At 60.5% G+C, this 13,054-nt stretch overlaps 1 protein-coding gene across 6 annotated transcripts; it reads right to left on the bottom strand.

Annotated features, from left to right (window-relative positions):
* Window positions 1–213: 213 nt before the first annotated feature.
* KIFC3 (kinesin family member C3) lies at window positions 214–12,183 on the bottom strand. Of its 6 annotated transcripts, none has more exons than XM_042839509.1 (19): window positions 11,977–12,183; window positions 8,270–8,396; window positions 6,981–7,177; window positions 5,697–5,822; window positions 5,479–5,619; window positions 5,163–5,402; window positions 4,858–5,031; window positions 4,618–4,765; window positions 4,390–4,520; window positions 4,203–4,314; window positions 3,947–4,128; window positions 3,752–3,856; window positions 3,426–3,556; window positions 2,889–3,012; window positions 2,587–2,716; window positions 2,287–2,516; window positions 1,941–2,075; window positions 1,755–1,854; window positions 214–1,230 (listed from the first exon to the last, which is right to left on the bottom strand). In XM_042839509.1, exons 1-19 carry the CDS (start codon window positions 12,109–12,111, stop codon window positions 1,205–1,207), a joined length of 2,694 nt encoding a protein of 897 aa, XP_042695443.1. In that variant the 5' UTR covers window positions 12,112–12,183; the 3' UTR covers window positions 214–1,204. The 6 variants fall into 6 exon arrangements, with proteins under 6 accessions (XP_042695443.1, XP_042695445.1, XP_042695442.1 ...); XM_042839511.1 differs by having other exon boundaries at window positions 5,697–5,762; window positions 11,977–12,182; XM_042839508.1 differs by lacking the exon at window positions 11,977–12,183 and adding an exon at window positions 1,410–1,440 and having other exon boundaries at window positions 8,270–8,921.
* Between the last annotated feature and the right edge of the window lie 871 nt (window positions 12,184–13,054).

The following is a 13,054-nucleotide window of genomic DNA, read 5'->3' as shown; positions in this document are numbered from 1 at the left end:
CCACGCTCCCTGAGCGCCTTGCAGAAAGCTGTGGGAGGTTTTGCTGTGCCAGGCAGGTCCTGGCCCTGAGAGCAACTTAGGGCTTGTCCTTCTTCCTGACAGATCTCTGCTCCACACCTGAGTTCTGGCAGCTCTCAAGGCAGGGGGCTCCAGCCTGTTACGACCAGAGCAAGACACGGAGCCCTGGGGGAAGCAACAGCAGCACAGGAGGAGTGGCTTTAATGCTTTATTTAAAATAAGTTTTGTTATAAAACAGGATATATATATATATTATTAAAATACATAGAAACATCTAATCTTAACAAAAGACTAGATTATTTTTCCCTTTTTTTTTTTTTTTTTTTTCCTTCCTCCCTTTCTTTTTTCCTTTAATACGGTATGGCGTGGAAGGGCCAGGAGCTGGAAGGTGCAGTGCATACCTTGCGTGGTTGCAGCTGCCCCAGGAGCTGCACTGGGGCTCCCACTGCTCCTCCATGCCCCCGTCAGCTCCCACTACCACACATACTCCAACAGCACTGGGCTGGAGAGTTTTTTGTTTTCATTCCAAGACCATGTAAACAGCTTATAAATATTTCAAACACATTCGTCTTGACCACACTGTGATCTCTCTTGAGAAGACAACTGTTCACTTTACAATAGCTTCCTTCAAGACTGCAAAGCCCCTGCTGGTGCCAGGGGGGCAAGCCCTGCGGCTGCTCTCCCTTTGGGCAGGGTGCATGCAGCAGCACCGGGGCGCCTTCGTGCAATTGGGCAGGAGAATCCAACAGGGAAAGGAGCTGCTGGGGTTATTCTGGCTTCAAATCTGGGCTGTGCTGCTCCAAAAGAGGCTGGAGTGGGGGGCAAGGGGTGGAGCAGGACCTCGTGGCAGGGAGCTGGGTGCAGTCACGCCAAACCAAACCTCATCCTGCACTTCACCCAGGTGCTCGCTGCTCCATGCCAAGCTCCTGCAGCAGTGGTGTCCCCAGCACAGCGAGGCAGAGGTGCTCAGCCCCAATCCTTCCAGCCAGATACCCCAACTGCCCTAAAAACGAAGTTGAAGAGGTGGCGAAGCTCCTTGCTCTGGCTAAAGCCATCTGTCCAGCAAGAATTAGAAGTCACAGAGCTGCGTGTCTCACGGTGAGGGGTGCCATGGCAGGAGGGGATGCCACCACAGCTCTGAACATGGCCGGGGCCAAGGTGGGTGAGGGGCCAGGTCCTGCACGTGTCACACGGGGACCGGCCTCAGCTTCCCTGTGGGGACACAGACACGTGCATCAGGCTGAGCAGGGGGCACAGCCACCACAGCTTGAGCCCCCAAGCAATGCGACCCCAGCAGCACCCCTGCGAGCAGCACAGCCCTGCACACCTCCCTGCCTGGGGAGCAGGGCTGAAGCAGAGCCCATCACCGGCTCCCAGCTGCACACACTCACCTGGCAGCCACGGCTGCCCCTAAAATTCAGGCTGAAATCAAAGAGAAGAGAGGTTCAGCTGCGGGCGCTGACCCGCAGCATCACTCCCTGGCTGCTCCATGTGCAGCCCCAGCTGCTTTGCCCCACACGGCCCCACACTGCCCTGTGCTGGGACGGGGCACTTCAGGGGAAGCCCTAACTAGGCTCCTGACAGCCAATTAGCCGGTGGCTAATGAGCCGATTACAGCACAGCTCGCTCCACACGCAGCTTTGCTTGTGAGCAGTGGGCCGGGAGCTTCCTCTGGTGGAAGGCCACGGGTTGGGCATTTCGGGAGCACGGAGAGGGGCCCGCATGCCCTCACCCACCTGAAGTCTGCAGCTTCCTGCGGATGGAGGTGGTGCGGCCGCTGGGCAGCCCAGGGCTGGGAGACGCGTGGCCCCGGCTGGAGGATCCCGGCAAGTCACCCTGGGGAGAGATGGAGCACGGCCCCGGGTCAGCTCATGCCTCCGGGAATGGCACATAATGAAAGATGCTGGCTGAGCTGCAGGTACCTCCAGCTGCTCCTGGCTGGGCCAGGACACCAGCTCGGCCTTGCGGGACACAGGGCCCAGCTCCACGGAGCGGACACGCTCGGCAAACTTCAGGGAGCACAGCGTCTCACTGCTGTTCTTCTCAGCGGGGGAGACCTGTGGGTGGGAGCAGCAGCAGCACATCACCCAACTGTCACCCACACCCCCCCTTCCCCGCTGCTCAACGGGGTCAGAGAGCTGCTATTATTAACCCACCGCCCCCAGGATAGCCCCCGGCCGCACCAGGCACAGCCCTGTCACCAGCAGAGAGAAGCCACAGCAGGTGGCACAGAGCATAAAGGAGGGGGGGGGGACAGAGAACCCAGACCTGCACCATCATGAGGGTCTTGCTGTCCCCGCTGAGCGAGTCCTGCAGCAGGTAGGTCAGCTTGGAGTTGCGGAAGGGTACGTGGCCCTGGCGGGAGCGCAGCGCATAGATGACGTCCCCCAGCGCCGACAGCGACCTGTTGATGTACTGAGCCTCACGCAGCCGGCTGCCTTCCGCGCCCGAGCGCCCGACGCGCTCCGAACCCGCCAGGTCCACCAGGTTCAGCTTCCCTGGGGGCACAGATAAAGGTCAGCACCGCCAGCGTCGCCCTGCAGCCCCGCCGGGGGGCACGGCCCCCACCTGTGGTGCGCAGCCCCGTGCTGCGGTCCAAGCCGCGGACGGTGACGATGAGCAGCGCGTGGGAGCGGGAGCTGTGCTCGTTCAGGTTGGTGCACTCCGTCACGCGGTTGACGTGGCCGAACTCGAAGACCTGAGGGTGAGGAGGGGGTGAGGCTGCGATCCTCTCACCCGCCATCCATCCTGGCCCCGTGCTTTTATTTCTAACCCCCTGCAGCACACCCAGGCTCTGTTGCCTCCCATCCTGGGACGATGCCGCAGAGCCACCAACGCACCGCGGGATGACCGCCGGCTCTCTGCCTCACCTTATTGATGTCCTCCACGCTCTGCACGCTGAACTCAGTCAACCCAGGCACGTAGAGCTGCCCGCTGCCATCAGGGCACAGTTTGATCTCCAGCTTCTCCTGGGGTTCCTTCCCCAATAGGTCCCTGCGAGGGGGAACCCATCAGCATTCAGCTCCCATCTGGTCAGAGCCTGCTGCTTCCAGAGGTGCAGAACGATGCAGATGTGCATTCAGGGCCTGTGCCGGTCCCTGCAGTGCTGCAGAGCCCCTGCGGCTGCTGCCGTCACTCCCCCAGCCCCCAGCGTCCGGGCAGGGCAGGAAAATGTTTCTCATTCCCTTGGCTCCCAGAGTGCAGTTTCTAAATATAACGGCCGAGGCCGGGGAGCCGGGCCAAGGGGAAGGAGTTTGGAGCCCAGTGGAGGAAGCGGGGGGAGCCCAAATAAGCAGAAACGGCTCAAAGGGAGACGGGGCCCAGCTTGGCGCTTCCTTACACGGCCAACGCTGAGCTCTGAGGGCTCCACGTGATGCTGTGTCCTGGCTAAGGGCTCACATCCATACCTGAGTGCCTCGTTGTAGATCTCGGCTACGCTGACGCTGATGGCATAGTCCCAGTCGGCCGCCTTGCTCCGCACCTCAGAGAAGAGCAGCTGCAGGGCACGCTGGTTGATGCCCGGGTTTGTGGAGGTTCCCTGGTGAATGGGGAGAGAAATGATCCATTCTGCTATTTTTCTGATGCAGCTGAGCAGAAGCAAAGCTCAGGGATTGCAGCAACAGTCAGGATTAGTGCCCAGCCTGGGTTAGCGATGGCACTGAGACACAGGGCACAGAGGGGAACACAGCTGCAAGGCAAGGAAGAAGAGGGAGGCAAAGCCAGGCAAATTCACCTCCATTGTGTACGTCTTCCCTGCTCCAGTCTGTCCGTAGGCAAAAATGCAGACATTGTACCCATCGATGCAAGAAGTGACCAGGGCCTGAACCTCTTGAAACACCTGCAGGGGACCAGAGGGCATCAGGGGACGGTGCAGCCCTCCCCTGCCTGTCATACCACCCCGCTGCGAGCTGTGTGAGGCAGCACCCACCTCTTCCTGGGACGCCTGTGGAGGAAACACCTTGTCCAGCTCAAAGGACACCTGTTTCCCCTTGTGCAGGAGGTGCAGGACGGCGTCATCATCCGCATCGAACGTCACCGCGCTGACCGCCTCCGGACCCTCTCCATCCTCCTTAGTGATGGGGCGCACTCTCCCAAAGACACGGATGTTCCCTTGGTGGGGGAGCAGAGGCAGCATCAGCCCCGCTGCGGCACCCAGCTGTCCCGGCAGCCCGGCCCCGCCGCACCTTTCAGCCGCACCAGCTCATTGTGGCACTTCTTGCGGAGCTGCAGCTCCCGGCGGTATTTGCGCAGCAGCTCCCGGTTGGTGCTGTTCACTTCCTCGATGGCTTGCCCGATCTGGGTGAAGGACAGCGCTCAGCCACTTGCCCACACCGCGCAGGGAGAGGGGCTGTGTGCTGACCCCGGGCTCACCTCGGCCCTGGCGCTCCGCAGGGTCTCCTGGAGGAGCAGGGGAAAGTCCCGCACCTGCCGCTTCAGGCTATTGTAGTCGTGGGTGAGGGTGCGCAGCGCCGGCTGCAGCGTCAGCAGGTTGGTCCGCACGCCTGTGGGCAGCGCAGGGTGAGGATGAGTGGCTCCAGCACAGGGTGAGGACACGCAGCCCTGACCCTGTGAGCCCCACGAGCCCTGAGCCCTCCTCACCCGCCAGGTTCTCATGCACCGCCTTCATCTCCACTTGGGCGCGGGAAAACGCCTCTTCAATGGCACGGTTCTTCTCGTCCTCCATCACCTGCATTTCCTCCAGCATCTGCCCATGGGCCCGCTCCAGCTCCGACTCGTACATGGCAATCTGGGGGTGAGGCAGCACCAACAATGCATGCACATCCGTCCCAGGTGCTGCCTGGTTCACACTGCTGCACTGCTGCGCCTGCGGACCCGTACCTGTGCCCTGAGCTGAGCTGCTGTCTTCTGGGAGCTCTGCAGCTGCTGCTCCATCTCCTTCAGCACCTGCCTCTGCATCCCCACCTGCTCCTGCAGGTACTGGTTTCGGGACTGGCTCTCACACAGGGCCTGCTTCGCCTTGGCTGACTCCACCTCCACCGTCTTGATGATGTACTGCACAAAGCACCCACAGATGATGGTGTATTACAGACAGAGGTCACCCAGAGGGGGACGATTTACAGAGCAGCAGAGTGGCACCGCAGGACTGACGCAGGGCACTGTTATGCAGCCAGCAGGAGGCTCACCTTTATCTGCTGGGGCTGAGCCCTGAGGCTGGCGATGGTCTCCTGGCTGTCCCGCAGCCGCCGGCTCAGCCGCTCCTCCTCCTGCGCTCTCTCGGCCAGCGAATCTTTGAGCCGCAGCTCCACCTCGGCCAGGCGGTTCGTCTTCTGCTGCACCTCCAGCTCCAGCTCCGCCAGCTTGGCTCGGGCCTCCTCCGCCTCTCTCTGCAGCTGGCACAGCCGCTCCTGCAGCCCGGCGTTCTCCTGGCCCCAAAGCAGGCTCAGCCGAGGTTGTGGCACCCACAGCCCTTCCAGCAGCCACCGGTCCCCAGCAGCTCACCTGGAGGTGGGTGCAGTCCCGGCACGCCGCCTGCTGCCGCCGCAGCTCCCTCAGCTCCCCTTCACGTGCCTTCATCTCCTGCCGCAGCCGCTCGTTCTCAGCCACCAGCAGGTCCCGGTGCTTCTCCGCATCCGTGCCGCCCTGCAGAGGGTCAGCGTGTGATGGGAGCCCCACCAGCAGCCTCCCGAGCCCGCTCACCCCCACACCAGGGAGCTCACCATCTCCGAGCGCAGCCTGCCGATCTCCTGCGCCTGCTCCCGGAGATTTGCCTTCAGGTTCTCAATCTGCACACATGGGGAAGCTCCGCTGGAAGCGCAAAGCTGTGCCTCCCAACGCTCTGCTCCCTAGAAAGGGTTTCCCCTCCGAACGCTCTGCCTGGTGATAAGGCACTGCGCCAACCCCCAACCCAGGGAGCGTGAGGCTGTCGCCCCATGCAAACAACAGCAGCCTTTTCTGAACCTCCACAGATCATCATCTAGGAGCTGCTGATTTATAACAAACACGAACGCGCTCACATTGTGCTGTAATTAATTATGATAAGTTATAAGCCACTCCTTTGCAGCGACGGCGGCGCGGCAAGCTGCCCGAGCGCACCTCCTGCGTGTGCCGGCAGCAGAGGCTGCTCCCAGAGCCAGGACCTCAACTCAACCCTTCCTCCTCTGTCCCTCAGCCCTTTCTCAGCACAGCCCGTTGATGCTCCAGATGGGAGGAGGGGGACACAGAGCCACGGCTAAGCCACCACCCTCTTGCTCAGACAAACAGCACACCGCAGGGCTGCGCTCCCCACGTGCTTCCAGCCCCAGCCACGTCCCCGCACCTTTCAGAACCTCAAGGATAAACCTCACGGAAAAGCACACAGCCCCACATGCAGAGCTGAAAGGCCCCAGCCACATGTCCAGCAGAAGCTCAATGGAGAAAGGAGCTGCTTCCTCTGCTTCCCAGTGCGGTGCCCTGCTACGCCAGCACAGCCCCATGCCCTACCTCCTCAGGCAGCTCCGGCTGCAGCCTGCTCTCCAGGCCGTTCAGGGATTCCTTGGCAGTGGGCTGGGGGCTGAGGCACGGCCCGGCCATTGCTGAGCTCCCGGAGCCCAGGTTTACCCCGTGCCGTACAGCCCAGCACGCCAGCTGCCTGTCCTGCTTGTGTCATGCAGACTATGCCAACCAGATCCAGGACAATTACATCCACCTTTTTGACACCAGTGGAACAAGCCAAACCTGACTGTAATAGCTTCCACAACATCCACATGCAAATCCCTTTATTAGCAGCCTGGGTTTCAATCTCCCTGTAATGAGGAAGGTCCTCACATCCACAGCTGCGTCTGCACCGGCACGAGAAACATCAGGGGGTCAACACCGAGGCCAGCCCCCCCCCACAGCAGCACAGCAAGCACCGACACAGCCCTGATTGCTCCTCACTCGAGACGGCTCGAGCACCCCAAGCCCTCATGCTACAGATCACAACCCACATCTGGAAGCCCAGAGCGTGCCCAAAGCCCCCCTACCTGCCCTCGCAGCTGGACGGAGACGGCCATCTCCTCGCTCTCGCGGGCGGCCAGTTTCTCCTGCAGAGCCAGCAGCTCCTCCTGCAGCCGCAGCTTCTCCTCCTGCAGGTGAGCCATGGATGCCACCACCTTCTGGATGACAGGGAAGGGCCGCTGGGCCGGCAGACCGACACGCTTCCCGCTGCACAACCGACCCCCTGCGGCAAGAGAGAGCACAGCGGGGTCGGGATCAGCCAGCCCTAGGGGGACACAGGCACTCAGCGGGGACAGAAACCCGAGGGAGACAGCAACAGGAGCACAGCAGTGCCGGGGGTCCCTGTGGGAGGGCAGCGACACCAATGCCTGCCTGTGGTACAGACAGAGGGATGCCGGCATCCCACGGCACACCCCAGGGTGCCCTGTGTGGACGTGCCACCACCCAGCCCCGCTGCTGCCTCTGATTCACCCCCCCAGCACCTCATCCTTTTTTTCCCCGAATGAGCAGGTGCTGGTGGAAAAACAGCATGGGATGGTGTTATTAAAGGCTGCGTCACTGAACACGGCAGCGTAATGGAAGCCAAATTCAAATTACACGGGCGACCCAAATGGTGGCACTGCTTGTTGAGCGCGACTTTCTGACCTTCACGGCATGAGTTTAAACACAGCTTTCTGCAAACGAAGCCCTAAATTGCTCCGTGGTTCCAGCAGGAGACAAGCTGGCCTGACTCACTGCCATGCAGTGCCGGTGGAACCAGCAGCATGGATCCGGGCTGCTCCCTGCCTTGCCTGGAAAGAGCAGGTTGGAAGGCAAAAGGTGATGCTGGGAGCTGCTTAGCTGCCTGCAGGCAGGCTGATGCCGTGTGCCAGTTGTGTTTCACACACATGCTGCAAGGCTTCAGCTGTCCTGAGTACTGACAGCTGTGGGGACTTGTGCTTTCTTTGAGCAAAGAGGCAGCAAAGAGGGACAGCCAGGAATCTGTGCTCCTGGCACTACCTCCAGAAGGATTGCTGCTTTTTGTTCTCCTGCCCAAGGCTGCGTGCACAGCCTCACTCAGCACCCGCTCCCTCCCCATAGACAGGAAACCCAAACCTGAAGGCAGCAGACCCTCCTGCCTTCCCCCTGGTGAGCACTGCCTCCACCCAGCTGGGCTAAGCACGACTCAGGGAGGCACTGATGCTCCGGTTGGCGACACCACGTGCATCACCTGCATGGACACCAGGCCCCTTTTGGAGGATGTGAAGGTGTGTGCGCCCCTGGCTGCTCCCCAGCTCCCACCCCTCAGTCCTGGCCATGCCCACGCTCCCCTCACCGGCTTTCTCCAGGCTCATGGTGCAGGCTGCTTGCCCTGGCACTGCAGGCTCACGTGGGGATGCTGGTGGTTCCTCCGTGGTGCGTGGCAGGGCCGGCTGCTGGCCGTCCTCCAGCAAGACCTGTGCCTGCAGGGTGAAACGTGCTGCTGGGCTCCCGGCCTCTCTGTGCCATCCCACTGGGTGTGCTCCTCCAGCCCCACGTCCCCAGGTCACCCCCACATCGTCCGGGCACTGCAAGGACGGTCCCACGTCCCCACCCTCTATTGTCAAGAGGAACTCAGCGGGCTGCCTTCGGGTCTGCCCGTTACACATTGGTGCCTGTGTGCTGGGTGGGCTTCAGCAAGGCCCCAGTGTCTCAAGATTGAATGTAAAGTGCCGGGGCTTTTCCAGCTGCTACACCAAAGGAAAATCCAGAAGGAGGGAGGAGAGGAATATGGCAAAGGTCAAAAAAGTCCGGGCTGTTGTGTAATTCCGCATTCGCCAGCTTGCAAGGAAAAAAAAAAAATAATCTATTTTTAATGCCACCAGTAAAAAAAAAAAAAAAAAAAAAAAAAAGTGCTGGCGAGGTGATTCTGCAAGGGAACGGCACGGATCAGCTGCCCGCCCTGGTCAAAAGTTCCCCTCCTTTCGCAGCGCTGAGCGGGGACGGCCGGCCCCGCAGATCGACGGCGGCGGCAGCGCGGAGCCCGCAGCCAGCCCGAGCCCACGGAACGGGCGGACCCTTCCTGCACCGCCCCAAACGTCGCTTTGCGGAGCGCCTGAGACCCGAAGCAGACCGGCAGGAGGACACGCAACCCGCAGGGCACCCCACGCCCCTGCAGCTCGCTCCCGCTCCCCGGCCGTGCAGCAATGCGAAGAATGCGGGCTTGCCGGTTCCTCCCCCCGCCCCTCCGCCGAGCCGTGCGGTACTCACGCTGCGGGGGCAGCTCCCGGCCCGGGCGGGCCGCCGGCATGGCACGGAGTTCCCCGGCTCCGCGACCCCTCTGCGTCCGCGGGGAGAGCGGCTCGGCGCCTCGCAAAGCTCCGCCGTCCCCGCTCCGCACCCCGGTCCCGCCCACCGCCGTCCCGCAGACAAAGGGAAGCCCGGCCCGGCCCGGCCCCGCCCGCTCCCGGTGCCCTCCCGGTGCCGCTCACCGGCCGCCCGCAGCCGCTCCGTTCCCCGCCCCGATCCCGCCCATCCGAGCGTCGGCACCGGACTGCTCCGCCCCGGTTCGTTGCCCTGGCAACGCCCGGGACCCCCCGACGGACGGCGGTGCCTGGCGGATGCACGGCCCTACGCTGCCCCTCTCGACCCCACAAAGCCCAACTCTGCCTCTCTCAGCCCCTTACAGCCCCTCATAGCCTCGCACAGCCCCTCTCAGCCCCATAAAGCCCAACTCTGGTAGTCTCAGCCCCCTACAGCCCCTCTTAGCCCCACACAGCCCTACGCAGCCTCTCTCATTCCCACAGAGCTCCATGTAGCCCCTTTCAGCCCTACATAGCCCTACATAGCCCCACTCAGCCCCTCATAGCTGTACGTAGCCCAACTCTGCCCCTCTCAGCCCCTTACAGCCCCTCATAGCCCCAAACAGCCCCTACACAGCCACGTAACCTCTTTCAGCCCCTCCTAGCCCTACGCAGCCCCACATAGCCCCACATAACCTCTTTCAGCCTCACACAGCCCCTAATAGCCCTACACAGCCTAACACAGCCTCTCTCAGCCCCACACAGCCCTAAACAGCCCCTCTCAGCCCCACACAGCCCCTCATAGCCCTACACAGCCCCTCTCAGCCCCACTGTGGATGCTGTCGGGGTTCACCACGCAGGGCTCCCCATGTCCGTGCAGCTGCTGCTGTTGATTCAGCGATGATGAGGACGGACGAGAGGTGACTGTAAGCATTCCAGCAGAGACTCTAATGTCGTACTGTCACTGACTTACTTAATTTACGAGCTGTGAGGGCAAAATAATGTTTATGCAAATGGTTCTGGGCGTTAAGTCATTTCCTGTCCTTTCAATGCTTCAGGTTTTTGATGGCACTGCGATTATGCAGCATAATTACATCAAAAGGGACTTGAATGGACGAGGGGAGAGGGAGATGGATGGCTCCCAAAGCATGACCCCAATGCACCAGGAGATTTGGGTGCCCACCTTGTCGGTGGGGCTCAGCCTGAGAATGGTATTCGGGGATGAGGGCGGAAATCCCCACCCTCAGGGCTCTTCCCCATTGAAACAAGCCCCTCTGTCACCCCGCGGCGGGCGCTGTGAGTAATAGGGCTGCCCCCCTCCACCCCCCCTCCATCCCCAGCTCACTGAGTGCTGCCTTTGCTTTCTCTCCACGTTCCAACGCGGCGCCGCGGGCTCTGCCCTTCCTTTTAGAGCAGCTTTTTCCCTGTCTGCAAAGTCTCCCTCTTCGCTGCCAGCCTGAGAGCAGACATCCGAGTGCCGGCCCGGAATCAATGAGCGCTGGGAGAGCAGCAGGAGGGCGGCCAGCCCCGCTGCCACCTCCTGTGTGTGTTGTGCAATGAGAGATCTGCTCAGTCAGGCGGCTTCATTCCCATTTCCCCCCATTTGCCCATGAGTGTGGATGGAGGGAAGCCCCATTGATTGCTCCGCTGCGCTGATGGGGGCCCTTTGCATTCGCCCCAAGCAAATATTTAACCTACATCTGCAACACCTCCGGGGAGATGGGGGGAAAATATGATATCCTAGCAAAAGTTTAACCTCCCCCCTCCATTCCCTCCCAGCAAGCTGATGGCAGGAATGCAGGTGGGGGCATACCTGGGTGCTCTCTGCAGCGAACTGCCACCAGGAGGATCAGATGGAGAATGCATCCCCAGAGAGCAATTAATGATAACACAGCTCAATGCTGTAACTCTGCTCCTCCCCGAGAGCCCCAGCGAGGGGATCTCCATGCTGAGCCCACAGGAGCGACTAAAGAAACCCCACACTCCCTTGTCGCCATTTAAGCTCTTTAGCGAGTTTTAATTAAGTCTTAGTGAGAAATTTGTATTCGTTTCCAAGCTCACAGTGGGAATTAACCCAACCCGCAGGCAGCGATGCTGAGATAGGGCAGTGCTCAGGTGGCCCGGAGCCGCCCTCACTCACCCACCCAACATCAGCAGCCGTGTCTTTTTCTCCTGCTGTGCAGTTCGAGGGTCCCTGCAGGGCCTGGCCCCATCCCTGCCCTTCTTATCCCCAAGAGCAGAGCCTGCAGCTGCCTGGGCAGGAGGTGCGAGCACCAGCAGAAGGGATGGCAGCAGTCTCCTTTAAAAAATGCATCCCGTCCTCAGCGAAGCCGTCTATTTTTAGTGCCCTCAGAAGCATGCTTGGTTTTGGAGGAGATGCTCAAGCAGTAATTGTGAATAATTTAGGGAACTGAGTTTGGAGGCTGATGTCAGCGGCCGTGCCACTAAGGGACACTGAGCACACGGCTTGGCTGCTCAGCGCTGAATCCCACAGCGACACGCAGCCATAGGAGCCTCTGTGGGAAGAGCAGTGCTGTCGTGGTCACCCTGTGCCCGGCTGGAGGGGGATCCTTGGAGAGCTATGGCACAGCTCTGCCACCCCCCGACTGCTCGGACTGCAAACTTACCCTGCCATGCATTATTCACACCTCTCATATATAATGCACAGCCCTACACCCACACCTGGCGCACGGCTCGGAGCTGCATGGCAACAGATGGACGTGGCTGCTCACCTCCATCGCTCCCATCCCACACCTCTCACCTGGAGGCCGGGCCCTGCTGCCCACCGCCTCTCTCCTGGAAGTCCTCCGGTGTTCTGCAGAGCCACACTCCGCCGTTTGCTGCCCTTGGTCCAGCCCAGCAGTGAGAGAGCAGCCAGAGCACCCAGCGCATGCATGGCACCGCCTGCTCCCCTAAAGGTCCCCAGGGCAGCTGCTGCAGAGCGCTCCGTTTGCAAAGGAGGAGAAAGCAACGTCCCCTCTGCTCCTGTCTGCCTTAAGAGCAGATTAAAGCCCAGCCCTGCAAATTGCTGACATAACCTATTTCTTAGATGGGTGGACAGGTGGACTTTTCTCCCTCTGCAGATAACTGCGCTCAGATGGGAGACGGTTTGCTCCCTGAGTGCCACCCCACTTGAATGCATAGCAATGGGGACAATGGTGGTCCCAGCACCCACCGACCCCTCGCCTTGACCCCAGGGCCTCAGGAACACCCAAACCTTTCCTGTTCCTGCAGGAGAAATGACACAGAGCCCCATTTCCCTCCCATCTACCTGCACGTGCAGGCTGTCTGAAGGCAGCCAGGAACGGTGAGAGCAGGGAGATTTGCAAAGCAAACAGCAATCAAACAAAAAGGCTTTGGTTGCTGTTCTCGAGGCTGTTTGCCAAGACACACAGATCATATCGGGCTCATTTACAGAAGGAAAACCAACGTAATTAGCGCTCAGTAAAACACTTTAATGAAAAAAGCGTTCATGTAGAAAGTGATGGGACACTGCCCAGTGCTGCAGGAGGACCCAGAGCCATGCTGCTGCTGCACTTCCCAGCTCAGCATGGTCACACCGCTGTGCTGCATGCACTGCAGCAGGCAGTAACCATGGCAGCAGAAAGAGCTGCACGTGATATCGGCATTTCTGCAGTACAAAGGAACCTCTTATCTGGGCTGAGCCAATCGTCAGGCTGCTCCTCATTCCTCCACCTTGTGCTAGGACAGAGCCATGCCATGCCATGCCATCCTATGCCATCCCATGTTGTGCTATGCCGTGCTGTGCCATGCTGTGCCTTGCCATCCTGTGCCATTCCATATCATGCATGCTGTGCCATCGTATGTCATCCCATGCC

The sequence above is a fragment of the Centrocercus urophasianus genome, unplaced genomic scaffold (genome assembly GCF_019232065.1).
Source record: "Centrocercus urophasianus isolate 14NV4802_14NV808 unplaced genomic scaffold, USGS_Curo_1.0 seq_95, whole genome shotgun sequence".
Taxonomy (NCBI): Eukaryota; Metazoa; Chordata; class Aves; order Galliformes; family Phasianidae; genus Centrocercus; species Centrocercus urophasianus.
Note: the sequence above shows the minus strand (reverse complement) of the source record. Positions and strands in the feature narration are given on the sequence as shown.

What these genes read in the sequence shown, in the direction of transcription:
- KIFC3 (XM_042839507.1), bottom strand. Translation starts at nt 8,582, where the DNA reads ATGTGTAACGGGCAGACCCGAAGGCAGCCCGCTGAGTTCCTCTTGACA. An exon ending in CACAGGCGTCCCAGGAAGAG is followed by an intron (nt 3,857 to 3,946) that starts GTGGGTGCTGCC and finishes GGTCCCCTGCAG; the next exon opens with GTGTTTCAAGAGGTTCAGGC. An exon ending in AGACCCTCATGATGGTGCAG is followed by an intron (nt 2,076 to 2,286) that starts GTCTGGGTTCTC and finishes TCCCACCCACAG; the next exon opens with GTCTCCCCCGCTGAGAAGAA.